A 27,421-nucleotide genomic window follows, 5' to 3' on the forward strand; every position below is an offset into this window, starting at 1 on the left:
GCATAAATTATTTTTGTCATACCAGCAATTACATTTTAGGATCTATATATTTATTTGATTATTATTGATATTATCATTGATCTAATATTTGACAAATTTCATCAAATACATAAATTCTCTGTAATTTTTAATGAGGTAAATATAGAAGCTCTTATTTGAGGTATAAATATTTTGTAAAGATTGCCTGCCATTTTAATCTTTACTAATTATGTTCCTGTCCATAAGTTTTAAATAATATTTTTGCACACTCTTTAAGGGAAATTCTAAGTAAAAACAGAAAAATTTATCTTATCCACATATTATATTATTTAAAAGAAATTTAGCATTTATTTACAAAGGAAAAACATGAAACTTTTTTACTCCATGATAATCATGAACATGAAAAATAATAGAAAATAATCATGATAATCATGAACATGAAAAATAATAGAAAAATAAATATTACTTGGTCGCCATATGCATGACGTCCAATAATAATTGGTTTTGTCCAACCAGTCACTAAACGAGGAATGTTTTTACAAATAATGGCTTCCCTGAACACAGTACCACCCAAAATATTTCTTATAGTGCCATTAGGAGATTTCCACATCTGCTTTAATCCAAATTCTGAAATGAAATTTATAAAAATTATTCAAAGTACACAACAATAATGAAATAATAAATAAAAATGTGCGAATTCTTTTTCATTATTATGATAAGCATTACTGATGCATAACATGTATATTAAACTACAAACTAGCGGCAGAATTTGGTACATTGATAATCTGTGAAACTATCAGATATTTAACAAAACATTTTTGAGCAATTTTTATGAAAAGCTGGAAATAATTTTTTGGCTTGAATTATTATTGTTGCACTAATTTGTCTTAGCGTTGACACTAAAATAATACAATTTTCCTACTATTTCCATGAGGTTACAAAACTTGATTCAAACCCTATAATTTAAAAACCACCATAAAATTCATTTTTATTATCATTGCATTGCTAAAATTTCTTAGCTCAGATTTGTTTAGTGCCATAGAAGTTATTATCATTATTGTCATAAAAAATTTATTGTCTAAATCATAAAATTACATAATAAACATGTTGTATAAATTAAATTTTTTATAATTACATTAGTTATTTATTACAAAATAAAGTGATGTATTAATCTTTTTATTTAGGGTATCATGAACAATTTAAGAAAAATATTGGTTAATTTGAAATTTAAGAATCTAAAGATTTTTCTTTAGATATTATCTTTCGTATAATAGAGAAAATAAAAATGTTAATATATGAGGAGAAAAAACAGATGAATTTATATTGCACTATAAATTTTTTTTTTAAGAAACAAGTTTTTAATTTCATAATTTAAATTTACTATTGTATTTTTACTATGATATGAAAAATAGGAATTGTTCGAACAAAATATGGCAATCTCATTTTAATAAATATAACTAAATAATAACAATCCATTGCTCTAAAAAAGAAATTTAAGCAGGCAGGAGTACTTACCAGTAACACGATTTTCATCAGGAGTAATGGTTGCACATTTAACACCAACATTGTATTTCTTCATAGCATTTGCACAATCAACAGTAACTATTTGCATGGAAAGAATTACATCAATTGAAAAAAAAAAAAAAAATAGAACTTCACAAAATAAATTGAAAATTAATACTGATTTACATAAAATAAATAATTAACATAGTTAAGTAAAGCTGTTGGAATTTATAATACATATTTATTTAAAGATGCATTGATAAAAATTGTCTATAATAATAAATTTATAAATCAAAAACCTATTATGTTATAAGTATTGTCTTAATTACCTTGATCATTAGTTGCATCCCGATTTTGTACACTTAAATCAAAGAAGTGAAGTTCAATATCTAGAAAAGGTAGAATAAGTTTTTCTTTGATCAGGTCCCAAATAATCCTGCAGATGAAATGATATTTATTAAAAAAATTGATATAAAAAAACAATCCTATTATAGAATTCTTGTTTAATATTTAACTCAAACTGCATCACAAAATGAACAGATGAAGAGTTATTTATTCACCAGTATGAGAAGAAATCCTTTTTTTAAAAAGATATTTTAAAATGCGATAAAGATGTGACATATCTGATTTTTGGGAGATTTCCCTATCGGTAATCACCAATGAACTAAACACTTTTTGAAAAAATATATTTTTTACAAAATGTCATTGGTTTCTAAAAAGTATGTTGTTTGCATGGTGTTAGGTACAAGTTATAACTATAGGTTTGGTCCTCAATTGTACTTTTTTTCTTTAGTTTCTAGGGTGCTACTACCCGGAAACCTCAAAATCTTGGAGATTATTTCGACACAGGTACTGATACAGTAATTTCCAACTACTTATATAGTGACAATAAACAAAAATCTATCACCAAAGTACTAAAATATTAAAGTTGCACAAAAAAATCAAAGAAAAATAGAAAAGCAGTTTTAAATAAAAAAGTATAATAAGCAAAAACTAAATATACAAATTACCTTGTCATCTCGTCTCCTTGAATTTCAACTACAGGTCCACCTAAAATCAATAATCAAATTGTTTCAATATTAATGGTAATCAAAAATAGTTATCAATATAGACTGAAAACAATCATACTACAAAAATATACAACACACAACTTGTTATAAAAAAACTTTATTTTTATTTTGCAGAAATTATTCATAACTGACAATCTGAAGAAAATGTTTAGCATAAATTTATAATTGTTACAGGGGCTATAATTATGATACAACTTTTTTATTTTGTTTTTTGAATAATCTAGTTTATAAACTGTCTGAAAAGCAGGAAATATGATAGATTTTTTTCTTTTAATATTCTAGAATTAAAACGAGGTATATTAAAAAGAAATTGTTTGAAATCGTAATTAATTTTGCTTCGTGAGAATAAAACACACTCATAGACCAAATATTGTTTAATATATTAAAATTTAAACAAATATTTTTATTTCTACTTAGATTAAAAGCCTTTAAAAGCTCTAAAAGTATCCTCATAAATATACTATTTATAGAATTCAAAAGTTATCCTCGAAAGAAATATAGCATAAAAACCGATAATAAATTACAGTTATTCTAAGTCGATATTTATGGAAGATACACCTTTGATCGCAATTATATAATTCATAATTATGTTTAAAGAACTCAAAAACACTTAAATATTTCGTAATTTATATAGATCAGAAATCGGGTAGCGGCGGATTAAAATTATTCAGTTGTGATACATTAAAAATTTAATTATAAATTGGATTGTAAAAATTTTAACTTACACTGTATTTTAGACATGGTTTAAGGAAAAAAATTTCCGGTTAATAGATGAGAATGGAGAAGTTTTTAGTCGTCTTTCACTTCCTTTAGTTTACGCAACTTATAATTGAACTCTGTACACCTCAGACGACAAGAAAAGATGACAGGAAAGTAACGATGAAAATTTAAGTTATCTATTTTTTCACCTGATTGCAAAATAAAACAAAAAAACGAAACTAGTCCAGCCCCTTTGAACAGCCAATTAAAAACAGGAAACCCTCAGGATAAATAGAAAAGCGAAAACTACAGTTACATGATGACCGGCTAAAGTTCAAAATGTTCTTGGAGATTTCTTGCTATCAAAATTGAATTGAAATATAAAATGAAAATAAGACATTTAGGATTTAATGCAAGCATTCGACCAATTTTAAACTGCATAAGCTGTAAAATATAACTAATGAAGAATATGGCATCTCGTCACTGCAACTTTAATGGTTAACATCAATTAAAGAAACAAGCAACAGGAAGCGTTGCAATAACAAATAATCATAATAAACATTGATCTATTTATGAATCGTTTTTCTTACGAATGTTATCCTTACTTTTTTTTTCTTCAGTTATTTATTTAAAGTTTGGTATTCTTTGAGTTTTTTTAAATCTATAATCCTTTAAATCGTATATGTGAACAATTAACATGTCTAGCTCAGATGTTTTAGCTTGTACAGTTCGTAGAAAAATTTTGTTTGCAGCAGTGAGTGCAGCTTGTTATGAAGTTGGATTTAGCTCAGCAGAGAAATCTGCTTTAGAAACTCTCACAGAAATGTTTCAAAGCTGTAAGTTGATTCACTAATATGTAGTATTTTCTTTTTTTTCCCCAAATTTTCCTGACTATCTAAATACACCAAATACCAACCAAACTACATATTTTATGAGAAACCTGGAACTACAGAATGTGGCTAATTCTACATGAATTCTCTATTCCCCATTCTATTTAACTGTGTATTTTAATAGTTTCTGTAGATAAATTTGATAAAAAAGCATTAATAAATTTAATGTATCTAGCCTTTGATAAATTTGCAACTGAAGTTTATTTCTACTAATAGATCGAAATGAAATAGTAGAATAAAGATCTGTAAATATTTATGTGATCTCAATGAGAGATTATAGTTAATTTTCCTATCAATTGTCCATAATGGGGTCATGAAGGTTTAGTATACACCCATTATTACGAGATTAATGGCAAATTGCGGTAAGCTTTGCGCACTTGTGTCTTTTTTTCTAATACAGCTGTTACTCAGTGATCTGAATTTGAGTGCGGGTAAATGTATCCAAATCCCAAATACAGTGATCACCAATAATAAAATCAATGGTCCCGCAGTGTACTGATCGTAAAGACTCGCTTCCCAGCAGATCACTGGCTGCGGTCAGTGTGCGGGTGGATCACCACTATGGTCAGTGTGCGGGTGGATCACCACTATGGTCAGTCTGCATAGGGACCAAAGGTGTGTGGTATTAGTCCTTGTTAAAACTGTTCTAGGGCCATTCTCCACTGTAAACACTCTAAACCTCAATTTTTATCTTACTTGTACATATTTTTAATTTATTCAATAATAAAGTACATAGGTTAAATCTTAAAAAATGAGATACAATAAAAGTTATATTTAAATTTTTATTATGGAATCAATTCTTAAAATTTAGCATTGTACTTTTTAAGTTTTCTTGTTATAATCAACATATTAACATTTATTTCCTTAGCTGAAAAAATATTATAGCATTTCAATTTTCTTCTTTTTTTTCCATATATCTATATAATGCTCTTATTTAAACATAAATAAAAAATTTAAAAATCATATTAAAATTATGTAAAAAATAAAAATTTATTTGAGCAAAAATTGGTTGTCCCGTGCATAACACTAAAACATGATAATTTTTATTTTTCTCATTTACTTTTAGGGCAAAACAGAAACTGCTTCAATTTTACTTTCTTTCTCTTAGTACTGACTTATATTACAAAGGAAGTTCCTCTAAGTTTAATATTAGATAAAAAATTAGCACTTGTTTTCATGTCCCATGCATAACTTAGATTTCTCTAAAAATCGGGAAAATCAAAAACTCCAAGAGCATTTATAACTGTAGGTGGCTGAGTAACTTTAACAACTTCCTCATGTTGTAAAACACTTTATCTTCTCGTTTAGGCCATTTCCAATATTTTCCAGGCTTTACCATGGCGGAAACTTCAATATCATTTCCCAGCACTTGCATAACTTCTCCAGCATATAAACTATTTTCATACTTCACAACAACCCAATTTCCTCCAATACTTTTTGTGGTGTTAATTGCCCTGGTATTAAGATTTCTTTTTATTGGTGCTACAGCATTTTTATAAAATTTTAAACCAGAAGGCGAATATGTAATTCCATGCATTTTAGAAATTCCTGGTATTACTCTTGCGTTGGCCCACATATTATTATCTCTGTTTGTATCTTTATCTAAAAATAACATCACTGTAATAGGTGGCATAGCTTTTTTTACAACATTTGAAAAATCTTCCGCAGACTGCACAATTGGAACTGTCTTAGCTGCCTAAAACTGTCCTAATCTGTTTTAAAGTGTCCAAAACCTTAAACATTGGTAAAAGATAAAAATTCTATATGTGAAACTATTAAACACATAATAATTACATACATTAATAAATATTTTATATTTTTTGTACAATTTACATTAACTTATTAAAGGAAAATAATATAATAGGAAAAGATCAATAACTTTTGAAGCTGCACAATTCATTGAATAACAAAAGTGAGTACCTTATCCTTTAAATATGCTTTTAGTACTGATAAATTATGTTTTTGCATAAGGATAAATAATGCAATATTTAAAGTAATAATAAATTTTTTAATAAAACAAAAACTTGTTTTCATTTTGTTCCTTGTTCAAAAATTAACCTTTTATTTTTCACATTATTTTTTCAAAATTTTAACATAATTTGATCCATAGAGTTTTGGACAGGACAGTTTAAACCGTTGATTAATCCTTTCTTTTTTAAACCTTATCAACTCTGATGCTTCATTCAGATATGTCACCAAATAATATTTTCTTAATTTAATTTTCTCACCATTCTTCCAAACTGTAACTTCATCTTTCATTCCTGGTACTGTAAAAAAAATATATTTGGACGGAAAAAAATTTATCGTACTAAATTAGGTGACTCTGCATCACTAATAGTATTTTTCTGACTAGCTTGCATGTTTAAGCCAAAATTTGTTGCAATTACAGAAACTACTGTTTTTTTTTTTTTTTTTTTTTTTTTTGGTTGGAGATTTAGGTAAAGATTTTAATGCTTTTCTCATTGCTTTTCCGACAGCTTGATAAATCTTGTAGGCATTTTCAATTTGGCTTCTTGATGGTGTATTATTCCTAAACTCTTTTCTTTCTTTGGCGATACAGTTGTAATTATCCTTTATAATGATTTATAAAGCTTCTAATTCAGATCACCAAACTAAATTCAAAGTATGAATTAGTGTTGCCACTTCAAAATATACATAATTAAATCAAGTGTATGCTTCCGTGTGTAATAAATTGCAGACATGTCCCGTGCATAACATTAGGTATGTCCCGTGCATAACACAAATAAAATAAATTTAGAATTTTATCAAATAATGTATTTGGAAAACATCCAGCATAATTTAATAGAAGTAATATTTATCAGCTAAGAAAAAAATATAATGACAATATGCAAGTTTTAAATTCACAGAGTTTATGAAAAATAGAAGTCAGGGTAGAAATTAATCTTTTTTCTGAGTCCCGTGCATAACGACTATATTAAATCCCTTTCCAAGTATTTAAACTTTAATTTTTTATTTGTTTTCTATGCAGTCTTTAAGAAACAGACTTGTTTTGAATTGAATTGTAAAAAAAAATTAATAACCCCATTATTTTACTATTTTTATAAACTTCAAAGGCCTGCAAATGTCCTGTGCATAACAGGAGAATGGCCCTCTACCGTAAAGTGCTTGACTTCGGGTGCAGGTTGTTGGGCTATCAAAGCGGGGGTGCCATCCCCTCTGCAGAGGGTGAAAATTGTGATAACTTGTCTTCGGATCATCCTCAGGGATGCTTCCCAGACCGTCGCCAATAGCCCATTGTGCAGCTCTAGCGCGGCGTAAATTAACTACAACAATAAAATCGATGAGTTATGAGATCGGCCACTTTTTAAAATCAAATATGCAGGAACGAACCAAATCATGCTAGTATCATCCTTTTATGAGACCATGATTGCCGTTTTGCAAAATCAAATTTTTTTTGGGTGGATGTTTAAAAAGTTAAATTGTGGTTTTTCTTTTTATTTTCTTAAATTTTGATAAAAGTTTATTAATTAATAAAAGTTATGTGGTAAGTTAAATCAATCTTAAATAAATGTCGGAAAAGCACTTGATATTTGAAAATGAACTTTGAAGTAAAGATAAGAAAATATTAAAAGTTACTAAAACCCTTAAACTTTACTGAATCTTAAATTTTGCTGATCAAGCAAATGTGCTTCTATTTTAATACCCTTCTGTAAGTTTTTAAAAAAAAAGGTAGCTCTTGTTTAATTAAAATGTCCAATGTAGTTTCAGTAAGAATGAATTGTAAATGAAGTAATCAAATCAATATAGCCTTTAGTATAATTATAAAGTTTAACTTTGAAATTTGTATTTTCCAAGTATAGATATTCTTGTTTATAAAATCAAATGTTTTCAAAACAGAAGTTATTTCAATTCATTGCATTAATTATTAACTCAAAATTTGTAGTTTTTCATATTTTTAAAGCAAATTTTGTTTGAAAGGATATTTAAAACTTGGAGATTTATTTTATTATATTAATCCCCAGATTATTTCTTAGTCTTCTAACTATGTACAAAGTGCAATAAAATGTAGTACTTGTACAATAAAATATAGTATAGTACCTTAAGTGCAATCAGTGGTCTATTTAGGTTTTTCTGAGAGGTACCTATTTTGCGAAAATTTAGACATAATTTGTGAAAAATTAAAAATTATGTTAAAAAATCAACATAAAAATATGGATTTATTGTTTCTTACGGGATACAAAAGTAAAATTTTAAGAAAAAGTATTTTGTGAAACTAACGTTTTTCCTAAAGTTGAATTTGTGAAGGTACCGCTAAACGGTAGTAAATTTGGCCTGGACAGACCCCTGACAATGTATATACATTAAGTACAAAAGAAATAAATTAAAACCAATCCTAATGTGTAGGGATTGTAAATTATTTTCCTGTAATCTCCTATTCTGTTCACATGTGTTCATCAATTCATTCCGCTCTTCTTGCTTGCATTGATAAATACAGGACTTTGATTTTTACTCTACCAATAGAAGTGTCTAATGTAAGAATGAAACAAATCAAGACAAGAGTTTCGTATTTGTATCTGTGCCAAAATGGTTGCTAAGGTTATTGTTATATCGTGACCTAAAAAAACCGCAGATCAAGACAAACTCTGAGAGTGACATTCATAAAAAATTCTATACTTAAATTCTTTAAGCATCTATACATTTCTTTAATTTTATTGCAAGCACAAAAACCAGATAGTGGTGTCTTGGTGATTTCACTTGGTGTGAACAGGCACAAATATGGAGATATTTTTCAAACCAGAAACTTACAGGAATGCAGGTTATACAAATTTTGCCAGAAATATCTAAACTTCACTAATAGAGGATAATGATGTGATCATATTAAACCACTTTTGTAAGTAAAACATCGCTGAATTTTTAAAAAAAAAATTTTTAGCATATCATTTCAGGTGAAAGTAAGAATTTAAAAAAATTTCATTCATATCAAAGGGCCAATTTCAAAATTTAATGGACATTTAAAATTGCTCATATAGACTTAAAGATATTACTGATAGATGAAGTGTATGCTGAAAACCATTTAGATAATTTCATTGAATAGTGAAATGGAAAAATTAGCTAAAGAATATTGTAGATCTACTGTAGAAGATATTTTTTGGGTTGGCACCATATTTTTATTTTTAGAAAATAGCTTATTTTAAATCAAGCCATAACAATACTTTTATGCTAAAAATTATTTATTTTTTAAACATACATATGAGGTAAAAGAGAAATATATTGAAACTTCCTTTAAATTAAATAATGCTTTTCTGTATTTATCAAGCAATTAGTATTGGCAATAATTAAAAACTTCTATCATAGGACATAGCAAAACACATTCAGAAATGTAAGAATTCAAACGATATTTGTTAAACAATAGCAATTTTTCTTTCTTCCTAACTTTTTTTTTGTATTAAAATCATTTTTGTGAAAAAGTATTGATGTTTTTCCTACTTCTTAAAATAAATGCAAGTAAAAAGGCAATTATACTTGGATTTCTAAGTGCAAATATTATAGTTCCATTCTTTTCTTTTTCTTACTTTTAGGTAGATGTTAGAAATTAAGCTTTTATGTGAAGGTGTATGTTTATGTTATCCTAATTTTCTATTTAGATTTTTTCCACTAAGATTTCTATGTATATATGTAATCCAATTTATCCACCACTTTTTTCAAATTTTTTTCAAGCGATATTTAATATTTTAATGACATTTTTTAGAGCATATTTCATTTAAAAAAAAGTGGAAAAAGCCATTCACAAAATTTGTCCGGTGCATACATTTTTCTTTGTGAGTATTTTAGGCAAAACATGCCATTAAATGATTAAAATAAAATGTTTTAATGAGAAATATTGCTACGGGCACAAGAGTTTACGAATTGAGAAAATAACCTCATTAAATAGCTATATCAAATTTGCCAAGAAAATTATGCTTAGTTGCATGTATAATTTGAACACTGTGAATATAAAAAATAAATAATTTGAACATTAATAATAAATTTAAAAAAACTTTTGACGGAAAGAAAAGGATCCAATGACAATTATTACTCTGAGTTTTAAAAGAAATATCTATGCAAGTGAGGTATTGCTTTCTATTTATTTTCTTACGCTAAAGCTCGAAACCAAGTCGACTGAGTAAATAGAGAATTTTTAAGAGTTATTAAAGTTTAATGCATGCAACTACGTATGCATATCTAGATATGCTATCTAGATAGGTTATGCATTGATTCTTATGCACTTTTTCAAACTGAATTCAATATAATCAAAATTAACTGGATAATCAGAGTTTAGTAGAGATGAAGGGTTTATATATTTAAATTAAAATTTTTAACTTACATCTTTTTATTCACTCATACAATTCAAAATTATTGGTTCTAACGACTTAATTTTGATTTTATTTGATGTATTGTTAAAAAAAAAAACATAGCAAATTATGTCTGTACAGCAATGTCAGATCCAGTTGTGTAAATAGGGTGAAGTACCAAAACTGTACTTTTTGTACTCAAAAGCTTTTATGATGTTTGAACTATTAATGCTACAAACTTTGCTTTAGTTTGATTCGATATAGTGTAGCAAAGTAAGATAGTAAACAATACTTCACTTTCTTAGATTGCATAGATAAATGTAAGAACAGAACTGTACATTTTCCCCATCAAACAATTATAACTACTTCATTAGTTCTATCAATTTGAAATTGCTTTAGTTTGATTCAGTGTAAAGAATACATTGGGATTAGGATTAGAGTAATAGCAATAAAAATACATTTTCTAAATAGCAATATTAAAGTCTATCCCTCTTTTACTCCCTCTTCTTCCAACCGTATAAAATAACAATTTAAGATTGAATATAAAGTTCCTCAACACCTTTAGGCAATGTTCATATTGTAACTTACAATGATAAAATTTTTATCTTTTTATCATAAAGCTCACAATTTTTTTATTATCTACTTCACTGTTAAATTTTGTTTTGTTACATTTGAATTGCAATAATTTTTTTTTAAAAAGGTTATCATCAATTGATAGATTAACTGCACTCGAAAAATAGCTACTAACTAATATTATAACCTAGTAATAGTATTTAAATGTTGTTTAGTTGGATTCCAATTGCAACAATTGAAAGAAAAAGAAATGTTTTTGAGATACATGACCTACATGGAATTGCATAAAATTATTTTGTTTAATTATTTATAAAATATCTTAAATTTTTTATTCTCTGAATGAGTATTTGGGGTTTAAGGAAATATTCTTTCTAACATGTGTTAATATGCATCTATACTATGGGCATAGAAATAATTACACATCTACTAATTACATGTGTGTTACAGTGAATATAATTATTGTTTAGCTTATAGGTTATTTATTCTTTTTTTTTTTTTTAAAGAATAGATAGTTTGCAGTGTAGTAATATGGATCATTTGCTTGAATGAAAGTTTTTTTAAAGTTTATTTTTACTTAGAATTTTTTTCTTCAAATTTTATATTCATTTTTAAAAACACTCATTAATAATAGAAAAATTCAACCAATTTTTCCTTTTATATAAATTCTAGTTTAACCTCTATGTTACTTTTGCTTCTAACAAAGTTTGGTAAGCAGTTTATAAGGAGAAGATTTTAAAGCCTGTATCAAAATATTCTTTTATATTATAACAACTATAGGCTTTGCACTCTCATGAGTATGCTGACTTTCTTATTTTTGTATAGCTATGCTATACTTAATTATGTACTTAGTTGATTGTAAAGTATGACATTTTATAAATCTTTTTGTTTTATTTGTTTTTACTTGTCAATCCAAAACAATCCAATCCAAATCACAATTATATCATTCTCTGCAATTTATTTTAAAACTGTTTTACAAAACTTTGTTATAAATATGATTGTTTAAAAATTAAATAAATTTTGAAACATTTTTTGTGGGCATAGTTTTCAACATAGTTTTTTTTCTTTTGGAGGTATAGATTTTTTTAGCATGTTTTAATTTTTACTTTTACATATTCAATATAGGTCACAAATCTATTTATTTTTTATAATTGAATAACGAGCAACCTGTTTTGTATTTTTTTAAATTAATAAAAAGCAGATTAACTAAATTAATGGATAAATTTTAATATAAAATATATAGTAAGAAAAAAAAATTTTTTTCATTACCTTTGTATCAAAAGCACTTTTCAAAGCACATTTTGCAGATTATGTTAACTTCTATTTCCTTTTATTTTTATTTATTTATATTTACAACGTATATTCCATATTTTGTAAAGCACTGGGTCAAATTGAACCAAACGTAAGCCCACCAGATCCATGTTTACGTTTCAATGCCTTCTCCATAGAGAAGTTTTCAGTGCTCTATTTATTATATTGCAGCTGGAGCCATCTATATTTCATTTATGAGTTTACTTTCTCTAAATATCATACTCACATTCATGCAAAAACTATTTTTTTAATCAAATTTTTCAAGCAAGGCTTTTTATCATAAATTTATTACCTAATTGAAAATTTTGTTTCAATTTTATGTTTTTCAGATTTTGTTTTTAAGAAATAAGTTGTCTCTGCTACTTTCAACTGATAAATTATTTATCTTAATTTTCGTTTTATCATTCAGAGTTCTGAATTTGGCAATTAGTTAGTAAATATATGTGAAAATTGTTGTAAAATGCACTAATTTTCTGAGTAAAATAACTCAAAATCTCTATCTTTAGTCATTTTGTTATCGTTTACCTGCTCTCTAAATTTAAACTGACTAAATTTATATGGTTGGTTAAACTGGGTGAATTTATATGTTCCTGTCTGGTCAAGTGTTTGATTTCCCTTCTATTTAGTATCTTTAACTTAAATAAATCACCATCAAAATATTTATAATCAACAATAGCTGCCTCCTGTTTTCCGGTATAAGATACTGAATATGTTGTTTAAAAGTTAGAGCGCCATTGAGGGGGGGGGAAATAGGCAGAATGAGAGTAGCGTTATTTAAAAATTTATCTATTTCTTTTAATTTCTCTATGTATTATTTTAAAATTTAAGAAGTTTAATTTATTGTTTTGATGGTCTATAACAAAAGCTTGTGAGTTTTGAAGCTTTACGTCCAAAATGTATTCTAATATTATAGTGCTGCCATCTAGTTACTTCATTTAGAACTTACCCAGAAAATTTCCTGTTACTTTTCATATTTTTTTTCTCATTATTAATGAAAAACTTTTTCTAATAATTCTAATAATGTTTTTATGTCATAATTCAAAAACTAGTAACTCTTATATGTATTCTAAATATTGCTTTAAATTCGTTATTATTTTCAACATTCATTTTGAAAAAAAATCAAAGAAACGATGATGGTGCCATCTAGTGAAGTCATTTCAAATTTAAGTTTGCAGGATTAAATATTTTGTGAACTTGAACTCAATATTATTTTAAATATATCCGGAATAATATTTAAACAAGCCATTGTATCAGAAATTTTAATATATAAGGTAAAGTTTTTATATATATATATATATGTGTGTGTGTGTTAAAAATATGGAGAAAGCATGGAAAATAATATAATAAAGATTAATGAAAAGAGGAGAAGAAAATTTTTTAAAATAAAACATTTGTAAAAATATTAAGAAAAGAAAAAAAAATTATATTTTTAAAAATATTTTTAATAATATTTCATTTTAATTAAGAAAAATTATTGAAATAAAATATTTGTGAAAATATTTAAAAAAAGAAAAAAAATTAATATTTTTAAAAATATTTTTAATATTTTATTTTAGTTAAGAAAAATTATTGAAATAAAATATTTGTGAAAATATTTAAAAAAGAAAAAAAAATTGATATTTTTTAATAATATTTTATTTTAATAATTTTTCTTCTCCTCTTTTCATTAATAAGAGAAGGAAAGAAAAAAATTATAAAAATAAAATATTATTAAAATTGTTTTTTATTTTTTAAAAAATTTTTTTTAAAAATATTTGTATTATTTATTAAATATTATTAAAATATTATTAAAATACATTATTATTTTATGTTATTACGTATTTATTTTATATTATTATGTATTATTACATATTTATTACATGTTATTAAAAGAAAATATTATTAAAATTTTTATAAATATTTTTAAAAATATTTTATTTTAATAATTTGTTTTCTTCTCTTTTCATTGATCTTTATTACACTATTTTCCATGTTTTCTCTATATTTTTAACTTATTTTATGCGTTCTATATACTAGCAGCTTACGCACAGAAAATAAAACTTCGTTTTTCTCTCGTTTCTTTTTATTCTTTTTGTCTTTATTGTGCTATATTTACATGTATGTATGCATATATATGTATACGCACATTTATTGTTTTATTATACTTACATTGATAACACTACATTCTTAAACTGCACTGACTCCATGGGGCTTAAGGAAGGTTGAGTTTCTCCAATAATTTTTCAATTTCAATTAGGTGTATCAATTCCTTGCACCCTAGGACTCTTTCCGCTTTTAGGGCGGTAACAAGTGGTGTAACACCACAAAAGTTAAAAAATAAAATTTGAAATATAATATATTATGTGTTGCTATGTTTTTGAAAATTTTGATAATGTTCTCAAGTAACAAAAATTTTATAAATTTTACACTACTGTAATGAAAGCGTTTCACATACCCTTTATGGAAAAGGAAATAAAAATCAATTATGTTTGAATTTTAGTAATTTTTTTTCCTAATTTAAACAAAAATATATAAATAAAAATTGTTAATTCTAATTAAATAATTTATTGTCAGTCTTTTCATGTTGCATATTTATTTATACGGTAATGAGAGAAAGAAAAAAGAATCTTAACTAGTAATTCCAATTTCCTGACTTTTTTTGTGATAGTTGTGTTAAATAAGCACATGGCATTTAAAATCCGTTCTAACAGTTGTGTTTGTTAATTCATAAAAAAGCGTACGTACAAATTAAATGAAAATGTTATTGAAGTTTCATTAGAATAATAGAAATGCTATATATTTTTCCGCCTATTTTTGTTCTTTTTTTCTCTTTTTAGTACTAATACTTTTTAAATTGAAAATAAATGTCAATTTAAAAGCTATTATATTTCATTGTTAAAAATCAATTTTAGAATTTTGAATTAAAATTTTTTTATATCAATAAATACGAATAACCATTTATGTCAAATAAATTATGTATGTGAATAACAATTTTTTTTATGACATTTAATTTTCTAAAAAATTTTTTTTACCTTTTTATGAAATGTTTTTTTCAGTTATTATTATTCTTTTTGTAAAAACAAAATATTTTTGATTTGCTTTTCTTCATATAGTTTTTTTTTTCAATTATCGTTTGCTTTTCATTTTCCGAACGATTTAATTTACTGTTTGCGGATTTGTTGCTTCGTCATCAGACGACAATGGAATTGATAGCGGTCGCGGAGGTTGCTTGGATACTAAAATTTCTTTTTGCGTCAGTGACTCTGTCGTCATAGTGTAACCATTGGGTGTTTGGCATTGAAAATGTGAGCAATGCTCTGACCTTGCGGGAGGCGCTGGAATTAATCCTTTTTTTTTCCTGAGAAGAGCCTCATTTCTGAAATGTAGAAGGTTAACTTAACCTTGAATGGCCTCTCCGAGTTACCAATAAAGGATAACACTGTCCTTGCCCCATATTGAGTGGTCCATATATGAGTCTTTTTGACATTAACTTACCCTCTGCCGCCCTTGGGTCCTTTTCATATGTTTATATCACTGAGAGGGCGGACGTAAGTGAAAGTGACGTGCGTCACGTTCTCTAATTTTTGTGAAATCACATTAAAACAAACAATCCAATATTTATGCAACAAGTCTACGAGCGTGGATTTTATTGCGTCATCAGCGTAAAGACGAGACAATGATATTTCGAAGGTTAATCTGTTCGAGGTGCTCAATATATATAAATATTTTTTTGTTACTGACTGTTTTATACCTGTACAAGCACCTGTTTCGTTTTAGTTTCGTTTATATGCGTTTCGAAGAAAAAAAAGTAAGGGAATTTAGAAATCTGGCGATGTTTTTCTTTTTACTAAAAATATTCTTCTTTATTTATTTTTATACCAAAAAATGCTTTATTATTATTAATTAAAACTATTTAGTGTCAGCGGAACATTAATCTTTCACATTTTCATCTTTTTAAAATTTTATCATATAATTAAAAAGATTATTGTTATAAAAGCCTGTACAAGCACCTTGCTTTAACTGAGATATAATGCTTTTTACTAAAAAGCTTTTTTTTTATATTATACAGGACGTTTGTAATGACTGCCCTTAATGTATGTTTTTAGAATTCTCAATTATGATGTTACAAATATATATTTAAGTTATGGTGGGAGTTACAAATTTCATTTCAGTGAGGCAGAAAAAAAATACAAAAACGGTATCGATATTGTCAAGTACTACTTGGATAGGCAAGACTGAAAGCATCAAAACTTGTTTGAGTGCCGAACGATACAAAAAGGAGTTGAAAGGCAATTATTAGAAATTTATCTGTCTAATTCACTAATTCTGCAATTTCTAGTCCTGTGATAACTTCATTTTTTACAAGGATTCTAAAAATATATTAATTGCAACTCAATGGAACAACCTGTAAAATCCGGTTACCCATGATTTACGTTTTAATAACTAAATAATCAGTGTCTTATACTAAGTGTCCATACAACTATAAAATCAGAAAGTTAATTAGAATCTATAAGAAGTGTGCTAAAGGGTGGAAGGAATAAAGTGCACCGAAAATAAAGCATCTCGTTAGTAATTAAGTTAATTAAACCGATTCAATTCGGTCGTTGAGTCCTGTCAAATTTTCTCAAAAAGTCTTTAATGTTTACAACCGATTCTAGGAAAAAAAGGTACCGGAAAAAAAGGTACGGAAAAAAAGGTCCCGGAAAAAAAGGTACCTGGAAAAAAAGGTACCGGAAAAAAAGGTACGGAAAAAAAGGTCCCCGGAAAAAAAGGTCCCGGTAAAAAAGGTACCTGTGTAGGGAAAATTCTGTAGGGGAAAATATTTTAAATGAGAAGATTGGATTGAAGCACTTTTTGCTGTTCCGTGCAGGTTTTTTTGCGCGTCGCGCGTGTTCAAAGAGCTTTTTATCCAACTTTTGTTTCTTATTTAAGCATTTATTCTTAAAAAGTTAATTAAATATGAAAATGTTCAATAAAATTGTTTATTTATTTTCTAAGATCATGATTCTACCGGGAATCTTGACTCTTATCTATTGAAAAAGTGTTATCAGGCTACATGAAACTTATAGGGGAGGGGGAGTACAATTAATGTGTTTCCCTTATAACGCTTCTAATAGAAATTTTTTGACAGGTGTCATTTTCTTTCATTTTTCGCTTTTTTTTATTTTGTAATAAGTTACAATTGATAACATAGCACAGAACCGTTTCAGTTAACCAATGGCATGTTCGGGAATCGGTTTATGCATTGACGGTCTTACTTGACCCACTGTTTGCCACCTCTTGTTTACAATATTGGGGAAAAAAATGAAGTTTAGAAAAAGTTTTTGATTTAAATTTTTTTTAAAGTTTTTGATTTATTAAAACATAATATCCCCTAACTATTGAATTTATAATTTAAACCCTAAAATATGACAAAATTATAATTTATCTAAAAAGATATTGCAATAAACAAGGCAGAGCATTCTATATCCACTATCTGGTTAATGTTTAAATATCATTTGCTATCGAATTCGAGAGCATATTTTTCTTTTTTATATTTTGGGTTTTAAAAACTTCAATTTTCGGTGCCATTTCTCTTAAAGATTTTTTCTCTGTTAGTGACTTTTTATTTTCATTATTTTAGTGAATAAATCTAAAAATTATTTTCGATTATTTTTTAAAATTTGTTAAAAATTATAAATATTTGTAATGTCTTAATTGCTTTTAAGAGGCTACTAATGTTCAATTACGTAGTCTTATAAAAGTGAACTCAACCCAGAAGACAAAGAGAACTCCTAGATCAAGCATTGGGAAAAATTTGCCTTCGTGGGGACTTTTCAATGGAACTTAAAAGCATGCGCGTTAAATATAGTGTAAATCACGAAAACCATCCACGGTTAGACTGACGGCAAGTGAACTCTAACCCATAGTCTGTCTTCCACAGAGGATATTTTACATTAGTACTGTGATCAGTGCGAACTGAGTGCATCTTCATATTGACCCGACGGCTCTGGCATTCGAACCCGGTGCGGCTCTTGAGCATTTGATTGGTGGTGTTATTCGCTTATTTCTCTCTTTAAATAGATAATAATTGTTATTTATTTAATTGGCAATAAGAACAACTTAAAAAATTATCTAAACAGTAACAACTATCATTTTAATTACTTTACATCTTTAGTAATTAATTTACTAATTGAAGCGTAAAAGGTTATTTAACGTTGCATTACAACGTAGTATTATAATTAATGAATTTTTTTTCACATTTATTTACATTCACAATTAACATTTATTCAATGTACTATATTTAAGAGCAAATTAGAATCAAAATGCTGGAAACTTATCAGAAGCAAACCTTATTGAATATTTTTAGCAGGATTTCATTGATTTAATCATGATTTAAGTCAGCTGGTTTTTTTAAAAATATCATTGTTTCGTATTGAATCGAATGTTATTTTAATACTTAAATATATATTAGTCATTTAATGTATATATGTATTACAATATCTGGTCTTTTACATATTTTAATTTGTAATTATGAAATTTCCAGAAAAAAAGAAACCATTCATTAAAGTAGGATTGCTTTTTTAATAAGTAAATAAAAAAAATTAGTATGCTAGATTTGTTTTTTTTTTTTTCATGTATTTTTCTTTATTTTTTTATGATTCATTTATATTCAATTTCCAATTAGTTTGAACAAAAATTGTGCATCCATTATGCATTTGCTAGAAAGTAATTTATAATACAGTAATATTGCCTGAAATATGTAATTATTTTTATTACATTTTCATTGGATTTAAATTATTTTAATATTTATAAAGTTGATTTAAATAAGATGTGTTTTATAAGTAGATCAGTTTTTTCAATTTAAAATAAAATATATCACAAACCTTTTATGACGTAGTTGACAACTTTTTTAACTATTCTTCTAAAAACTTCAGCTTAGACGTATATGGAGAACTTTGTTTCTGCTTACAACAATATATTTATAAACATCATTTTTTATGACATTATTTTTTGAAAACACAAGAAAATTAAAAAATACCTTGATTGGAATACATTAGAGGAAAATTTTTTATTTTTTTGTAAAATAATGACGATTTCGATGTTTAAAATATACAAATTCACAAATATACAATATACAAAAACATAAATAGTTCATTGCTATGAAACTCTGCAAAAAAGGTATTACATATCATCGTTAAAATATCTTATAAATTTTTTAAATGGTATGTCTTTTAGATGTTAAAGAAAATTAAAAACTTACATTTAGGAATATTTAAATATAAAATTTGCTTTATTTAAAACTGCCATGCAGTATCATTTTTAGCTATTCAAAAAAATTAATAAGCTAAAGTAATTGTTAAGTGACGCCAGAGGGCGTATGGGGCAGAGGGAAAATTGTAGTAGTAGTAGTAGATGTTTGTAACGGCAGCGATGAACCATCGCCACATCTCTCATATAAAATTGTTTTGTTTGAAAAAGAAGAAAGCTATTGTAAGTGCATGAAGTACCTACTTTCCATGCAAAACCATTGATTGATCGACCCTTGCTGGTCCATGTAATTCTTTCATACAAATTAAATATTAAGTTTATTGTTACAGTCCTCTTTTCGTAATTTAGAATACTTCAAACACACTGACTCGATTCAGAAGTAATCGAAACGCAAACAATGGTCCGTCGAGCCGGAGCTTTGAACAAATAAAAATGGATATTAAAACAGCGAATCGTCAGTGTGGAGCTTTGAAAGCTAAATTAACAAATTTAGAACATTATGTTACGTCAATTAAAGCAATGTCTGCGGTGGAAGAGAAACCAACGCTCATTGAATTAAATCATAAACTAGATAATCTCAAGAAATTTGAAACTGATTTGGAAAATCTACGGCTACAATACTACAAAATTGCAAAAGATGAAGATATAGAAGAGATCGATTCATCCCTGTTGGAGATTGAAGAAAGAATAAACAAAACACAGATAAGTCTTCTTTTATTAATTCAAAGTGTATCTAACTGTACTGGTATAAAAGATAAAAACATTAATGAAGATAAACCAAAACTATTTAATTCTTCTTTACCTACTATTCCTTTACCTATGTTTAATGGTGATTACGAAGAATTTAATAACTTTAAGTTAGCTTTTGAAAACTTAATCAATTGTCATACTTATTTATCAGATGCACAAAAGTTATTTTATTTACGCTCATGTTTACAAGGTAAAGCAAAACTAATTGAAACCAGTGAAGATACTTATGTTTCATTAATGAAAGCTTTAACCGAACGATTTGAAAATAAACGTGTTTTAATTGATACGCATATAAACAATATAATTAATTATCCTTCTATGATTAATGAAAATGCAAAGAGTTTACGGGATCTTTTAGACAGTGTAAACAAAAATATCAGATCTTTAAAATTGCTTAATTTCGAAAGAAATAGCCTTTCGGATGCATTGTTTATAAATATAATAATTCCGAAACTAGATAAAAATACCAGAATCCAATTTGAACTAACGTTAGAAACACAAGATATCCCGTCTTTAGACGATTTGTTGTTATTTATGGAAAAAAGAAGTCATGTTTTGGATTCTATCAATAGAAATGTACAAGCGAAAACCTCTACCCCTATGAATAAACTTTCTAGTAATTCATTTCAACGATCAAAAAGCGCATTACTTAATTCTCAACCTAATGCATGTGTTATATGTAAAGATATTTCCCACTCTATTTATCAATGCTCCATTTTTAAAAGTTATAGTGTTTCAGAAAGATATGAACTTGTAAAGAAAAATAAATTATGCATTAATTGTCTTCGCCCAAATCATACTGTAGCTTTTTGCAAAACGAAAACAAAATGTTTCTGTAAAAAATCTCACCATTCAATGCTTCACCGGGATAATAATTATTTCACTTCGCCCACTCAATCTACGATTCCCGATGTGAAGGTCGCTCCCCCCTCTACCCCTCCTTCATCAAATATCGAAACCGCAAGCTCGGCGCTTCTCACATCTGGAAATTCAAACTTTGTTTTGATTAATACTGCTATAATTTACATCCAGGATTCGCATAATAAAAAAATACCCTTGAGAGCTGTTCTCGATTCTGCAGCCCAATCGAATTTTATTTGTAGTGAAGCAGCAAATATTCTAGGAATAAAAAAGGAAAAAATAAATATTCCGATTAGCGGATTAAATGACAGTTCATTCAGCGTTAAATCTTATATGACCACTCGTTTATCTAATTTAAATGATGATTTCAAACGCTGTGTGGATTTATTAATTGTTCCAAAAATAACTGGACTAACCCCTTCTAGAACTCTAAATCTTTCTGATTTGAAACTTCCTTCTAACGTAACATTAGCTGATCCTCATTTCTATGAACCAAATAAAGTACAGATATTATTGGGAGCTGAATTATTTTTCCATTTTTTAAGAGAAGGAAAGATTTGTTTAAAAACCAACAACTTAATTTTACAGAACACTTGTTTTGGTTACATTGTCTCAGGAAGTATTGATTATTCAAAACCGGAAACAAATCTATTTTCAAGTAATCTTTGTTTTTTGACTTTGGAAGATATAAATAATTCAATTAAAAAATTCTGGGAAATAGAAGCGGTTGAGGAAAAGAAAACAATCAGTGATGAATTGGCTTTTTGCAACAAACAATTTAAAGAAACACATTATCGAAAGGATGACGGACGATATGTTGTTCAAATGCCGTTAAATTCTGATAATGTAGAATTAGGTGATTCTAAAGCTTTGGCATCCTTGCGGTTAGAACAATTATGGAAAAAATTAGAAAAAAATCCTAATATGCAAAAACTTTATTCTGATTTTATGCAAGAATACGAAGATTTAGGCCACATGGTTGAAGTAACATCGGAAGATAATTTGAATTTGGATTTTGTACTTCCTCATCATGGTATTTACAGACCGGAAAACTCGAGTACTACTCTCCGCGTCGTTTTTAATGCTAGTGCTAAATCTACAAATCAAAAATCATTGAATGACTTTTTGCTTAAAGGAGGTATCATACAAGATGATTTATTTTCTATTATGCTCAGGTTTCGAAAGCATTCTTATGCTTTTTCCGTGGACATAAAGAAAATGTTCCGTCAGATAGAAATTAACCCATCACAGACTCACTTGCAGAAAATTCTTTGGAAAAAAGGAAAGGATGAACCAGTTCGTGTTTATGAATTGAAAACGATTACATACGGAACTACTTGTGCTCCTTATCTTGCTCAAAAAACTCTCCAACAAATTGGCATCGATGAAAAAAGCAAATTTCCTCTTGCAGCTTCTGTAATACAAGATTTCTATATGGATGATTGCCTATCGGGATCATCTAATCTACAAGAAGCTAAAGATATTCAACGAGAATTGACACTAATGCTATCTTGCGGTGGAATGGAGCTCCACAAGTGGTGTTCAAATCATCCGGATCTGCAACTTGGGGATACAGAAATGTATCCATTTGATGATACACCAGAAGAAAAAAGTGTAAAGACTCTTGGAATGCAGTGGTTCCCTTCTAGCGACACCTTTGCTTACAAAGTTTCTGTGAATCCAAACCCATCCTATACGAAAAGATCTGTTTTGTCCGAGATAGCTCGCATTTTCGACCCACTAGGATTGGTTGGCCCTGTGATTTCAAAGGCAAAGATCTTCCTTCAACAACTGTGGTTGCTGAAAATTGATTGGCCTGATCCACTACCTCAATCCGCTGCTCAAGAATGGCATAAATTTGTATCAGCTCTTCCTCTACTCGAAAAGCTCAAGATTCCTCGTCATGTCATCATAAACAAAGCAAGTCAGATCTTTATTCATGGATTTGCAGACGCATCCGAATCTGCGTATGGAGCTGTTGTTTACCTCCAAAGTATCTCTCTAAATGGTTCTATCTGCAGCCACCTTCTATGCAGTAAGTCAAGAGTTTGCCCATTAAAGACAATGACTATTCCTCGACTCGAGCTTTCAGCTTGCCTTCTGTTAGCTCAACTTGTTCGAAAGTCTTTAACTGCTCTAAAGTTAGAGATAAACGGAGTGATGCTGTTTACTGATTCCACTATAGCGTTAGCCTGGATCAGGAGCTCTCCTCATTTATTAAAGACCTTTGTGAGTAACAGGGTTACTCAAATTCAGCATCTTACAGACACCTTTCAATGGAATCATATTTCATCTCAGAACAATCCTGCAGATGCCATTTCTCGAGGACTTTCTGTTCAAGAAATATTAGTGAATGATTTGTGGTGGAACGGTCCATCCCATTTGACTCAAAAAACTGACTTTCCACAACAAACAGCTGAGAGTGTGGCAGATACTCTCTATTTGCGTGAACTCAAATCTCCTAAAGACATTAATTTGAAAAAGTGCACTGCTCCTGATCCTAATGACATTCAATCTGTTTCTCTAATTACCACCAATGATAGATCCTTTTTAGAACAAATTCTTAACCTTTCTAACAGTTTTGTTAAACTAATTCGAATTTTATCCTTTATTTTTAGATTTATTCGTAATTGTCATAATCCAATATCTAAAAATAAGGGGTTCTTAACCATTGAAGAGAACAAGCATGCAGAAAATTGGCTTCTGCTTTCATTGCAGTCAGGTGAGTTCCAAGAGGAATTTAAAAGGCTCAAACAAGGTGAACAAGTTCCATCTAGGAGTAAGTTATCTTGTTTAAATGTATTCTTGGATGAAAATTCTCTAATTCGTGTTGGTGGCAGACTTAGAAACTCTGATTTATCGAATAATAGTAAATTTCCCATTGTGCTGCCCAGCAAGCATAAATTAACTGATGTAATTTTGAATCATTATCATTTGAAGTATTTTCATTTAGGTGCACAAGCACTCTTGTTTCAAGTGCGACAGAAATTCTGGCCGCTTAACGGCAGAAATAATTGTCGTAAAATTGTTCATTCTTGTGTGATTTGCTTTAAAAATAAGCCTGTAAGTGTTCAACAAATAATGGCCGATCTACCAAGGGAACGTGTCACTCCTAATTTTGTCTTTAATGTGACAGGGGTTGACTTTTGTGGCCCTTTTCTAGTAAAATTTAAGAATCAGCGTAAAGGAGTGTTTAATAAGATATACGTAGCTGTTTTTATTTGCTTATGCTCAAAGGCTATACATCTTGATTTTGTTTCAGACTTAACCACTCAAGGATTTATAGCTTGTTTGAAACGTTTCTTTGGTAGACGAGGCAAGTGTTCGAAAATCATGTCTGACAATGGAAAGACATTTGTTGGAGCAAATGTGGAGATTAAAAAACTTTTGAAGCTTGTCACTTCCCGCGATGAAAACTTGTCTAACTTTCTCTCAAACGAGAATATTGTATGGGAATTTATACCCCCAAAATCACCTAATTTTGGGGGCCTTTGGGAAGCTGGGGTGAAGGCCTTTAAATTTCATTTCAAACGAGTGATAGGTGGCCAAAAATTGACACTTGAAGAATTTGTAACTATTCTAGCTGAAATCGAAGGAGTATTGAACTCCCGGCCCCTCATTCCATTGTCAGCAAACTTTGATGATTTTCGAACATTAAGTCCTGGTCACTTCATAATTGGGAGACCAATAAATGGCCTTCAAGAACCACTACTTAGTGATATCAAGGAAACTCATTTGTCCAAATGGCAAAGGGTAACTAAATTTAGTCAACAAATTTGGCAATTGTGGAAGAAAGATTACTTGAATAATTTGCAGAGTCGAACCAAATGGAAATTTAGTAAGAACGATGTAAAGCAAGGTACTCTTGTTTTAATGAAAAATGAGCAACTTCCTGCCACACAGTGGTCAGTTGGAAGAATAGTGGAAATATTTCAAAGTAGGGATGGAAAAATAAGAATTGTAAATGTACGTATGCCTAATGGTAAAATTTTCAAGAGAAATGTCAGGGACATTTGTATATTACCTCTTGAATAAAAAAAAAAAAAAAAAAAATTGTTTTTCTTATGCGTATTCTTTTTAGGAGAAATTATTTGAGTGAATTAATTTTGTTTATAATTATGTATATTAATCAGCACATGTTATCCTATTGTATTTGTTCTCAATTTGTAATCATAGCAGAATTTAGTTGTTCATTATTTTTTATGATTCTAATAGTATTCATATGTTCTATGTATTCTATTGTTAGTTATATTGTTTATTGAAATTATGTAATTGAATTTCAATCGGGGGGAATGTTAAGTGACGCCAGAGGGCGTATGGGGCAGAGGGAAAATTGTAGTAGTAGTAGTAGATGTTTGTAACGGCAGCGATGAACCATCGCCACATCTCTCATATAAAATTGTTTTGTTTGAAAAAGAAGAAAGCTATTGTAAGTGCATGAAGTACCTACTTTCCATGCAAAACCATTGATTGATCGACCCTTGCTGGTCCATGTAATTCTTTCATACAAATTAAATATTAAGTTTATTGTTACAGTCCTCTTTTCGTAATTTAGAATACTTCAAACACACTGACTCGATTCAGAAGTAATCGAAACGCAAACAGTAATGAATACAGATTTTAATATGAAATTGGAAATGAATGAAAATTTTGTATGTTGACAATTTTGAGTTTTTAGGGGTTTTAAATTTAGTTAGTTTTTAAATTTACATGTTTTTCTTTCTTAGATTATTAGCTATTGAACTTAAAAATTCTGGGATGTCTAGATTTTGGTTTAAAAACTTAACGCAAAGTGTTTTCAACTTTTTTTGAAGAGTTTCATAGCTCCTCTTTTTTCTATGTGCGATATGCACTCCAGCTTTGATTTGCTGGAAACTGAAATACAAAGAATGACAAAGAATGAAAAACTGAAATACAAAGAATGGCTGAAACATTCTTAGAAAAAGGTTGAAAGGGTTGTTAGAGTGAAACCCCCTCTTATTCTTGTAGGTGTATTCAAGAAACCTCAAGGACATCCATTTGCAGTACACTAATGTACACATACGTCAAAGTAATTGCTATCTTCAGAAATTTACAAGATTAATGAAATGCACTGATTCTAGCTGTAGACTCACAAAAAAGTACATAAACATCTTTCCTTTTTTATAACACCAATTTCCTTTTGTTTGCAAAAATTTTAATATAGCCACAAATGCTTGTTTTTTGGTAAAGGCACACTTCAGTGCATCTAACATGATTCAATCTGTAACATACCTTATTGAATTTGATAATCATTGATTTATAATATATATTATTCACTTTGTTAAAATGATATTTGTTTTAGACCAGGGGTTTCCAACTGGCAGCCCGGGGGGCCGCATCCGGCCCGCGGACTAAACTTTACTAGTTGTCATTTTTTTGCGGACAATTTTCGTAAAGAATCAATATGGGTTTAAAATGCTTTTCTCGTTAATAAAAACCTAATTTCTTCGTATCTGTGAAATTTAACATACCAATTGTGCAAAAAAATTTATTTCTCAGGTTTTACACCCAGGAAAATATTTATTCAAATGCAAAAATAATCGTTAATATAATTTAGCATGTGCGTATCAGAACTTTTCTCGAAGAAATTATCCGATTTAACTTTTTGAGACCACTCATTTTGGACGAAAATATTTGCACACACATTTGTAAATTTTAAATGTAAATATCTATTCTCTGGTGGTTGTAGCAGACAAATCAAAATTTCTCATTGAATATTTTGTGTGCTACTATGTAAGTTTTAATAAAAACCTAAGTTATTGTAGCCCGAATTTTTATTATTTATTTAATATTTTTAAAAGTATTATTAATAAGAATTAAATATTTCTAAAAATCTACTTCTTATTTTAATTTGCAATTCAATACTTTTGTTTTGTACAACTTATTAAAAATCTAACAATAATATTTAATGTTCTTTCAAACATGAAAAAGTCCTTCATAAAATTTTAATAAAGTTGTGGCCCCACCATTTGATTTGAATTTTTAATTGTGGCCCGCGGCCTCATGTAAGTTGGAAACCCCTGTTTTAGACCATTATAACAGAATCGTCCTTTTAAAAACATTTCTCTGATAATGAAAGTGCATAGAGAAAGTGATTTTTTATTAAAAAATGTAGTTTCATGAATGCTGTTTTTAAAAAGAATTTTAAAAAAAACCGTCTTTAATGAAATAAAAAAAAATATTTAAAACTGAATAAAAATAGACATAACAGAACAGAAATGTCTATTATTTATTATTATTTCTT

At 28.1% G+C, this 27,421-nt stretch overlaps 2 protein-coding genes across 4 annotated transcripts in view; one reads left to right on the top strand and one right to left on the bottom strand.

The window, feature by feature from the left end:
- Positions 1-12,448, bottom strand: part of LOC107456288 (isocitrate dehydrogenase [NADP] cytoplasmic) — a 31,682-nt gene extending 19,234 nt beyond the window's left edge. Inside the window, exons 1-5 of one of the 2 annotated variants that reach the window (XM_043039420.3) lie at positions 12,274-12,448; positions 2,493-2,532; positions 1,812-1,918; positions 1,495-1,581; positions 446-606 (exon numbers count right to left, since the gene is read on the bottom strand). In XM_043039420.3, the coding sequence (XP_042895354.2) occupies positions 446-606; positions 1,495-1,581; positions 1,812-1,918; positions 2,493-2,500 (363 nt within the window). In that variant the 5' untranslated portion in view covers positions 2,501-2,532; positions 12,274-12,448. Of the gene's footprint in view, positions 1-445; positions 607-1,494; positions 1,582-1,811; positions 1,919-2,492; positions 2,533-3,277; positions 3,541-12,273 lie in introns of those variants that run through there. The other variant, XM_016074120.4, reaches the window with a different exon arrangement.
- Positions 3,758-27,421, top strand: part of LOC107456289 (transcription initiation factor TFIID subunit 8) — a 108,971-nt gene continuing 85,307 nt past the window's right edge. Inside the window, exon 1 of one of the 2 annotated variants that reach the window (XM_043039424.3) lies at positions 3,758-4,087. In XM_043039424.3, coding sequence (XP_042895358.1) covers positions 3,949-4,087 — 139 coding nt within the window. In that variant the 5' untranslated portion in view covers positions 3,758-3,948. Of the gene's footprint in view, positions 4,088-9,681; positions 9,714-27,421 lie in introns of those variants that run through there. The other variant, XM_071178735.2, reaches the window with a different exon arrangement.

This window comes from Parasteatoda tepidariorum, chromosome 6, assembly GCF_982258835.1.
Source record: "Parasteatoda tepidariorum strain Cologne lab strain chromosome 6, Ptep-v5.0, whole genome shotgun sequence".
NCBI lineage: Eukaryota > Metazoa > Arthropoda > Arachnida > Araneae > Theridiidae > Parasteatoda > Parasteatoda tepidariorum.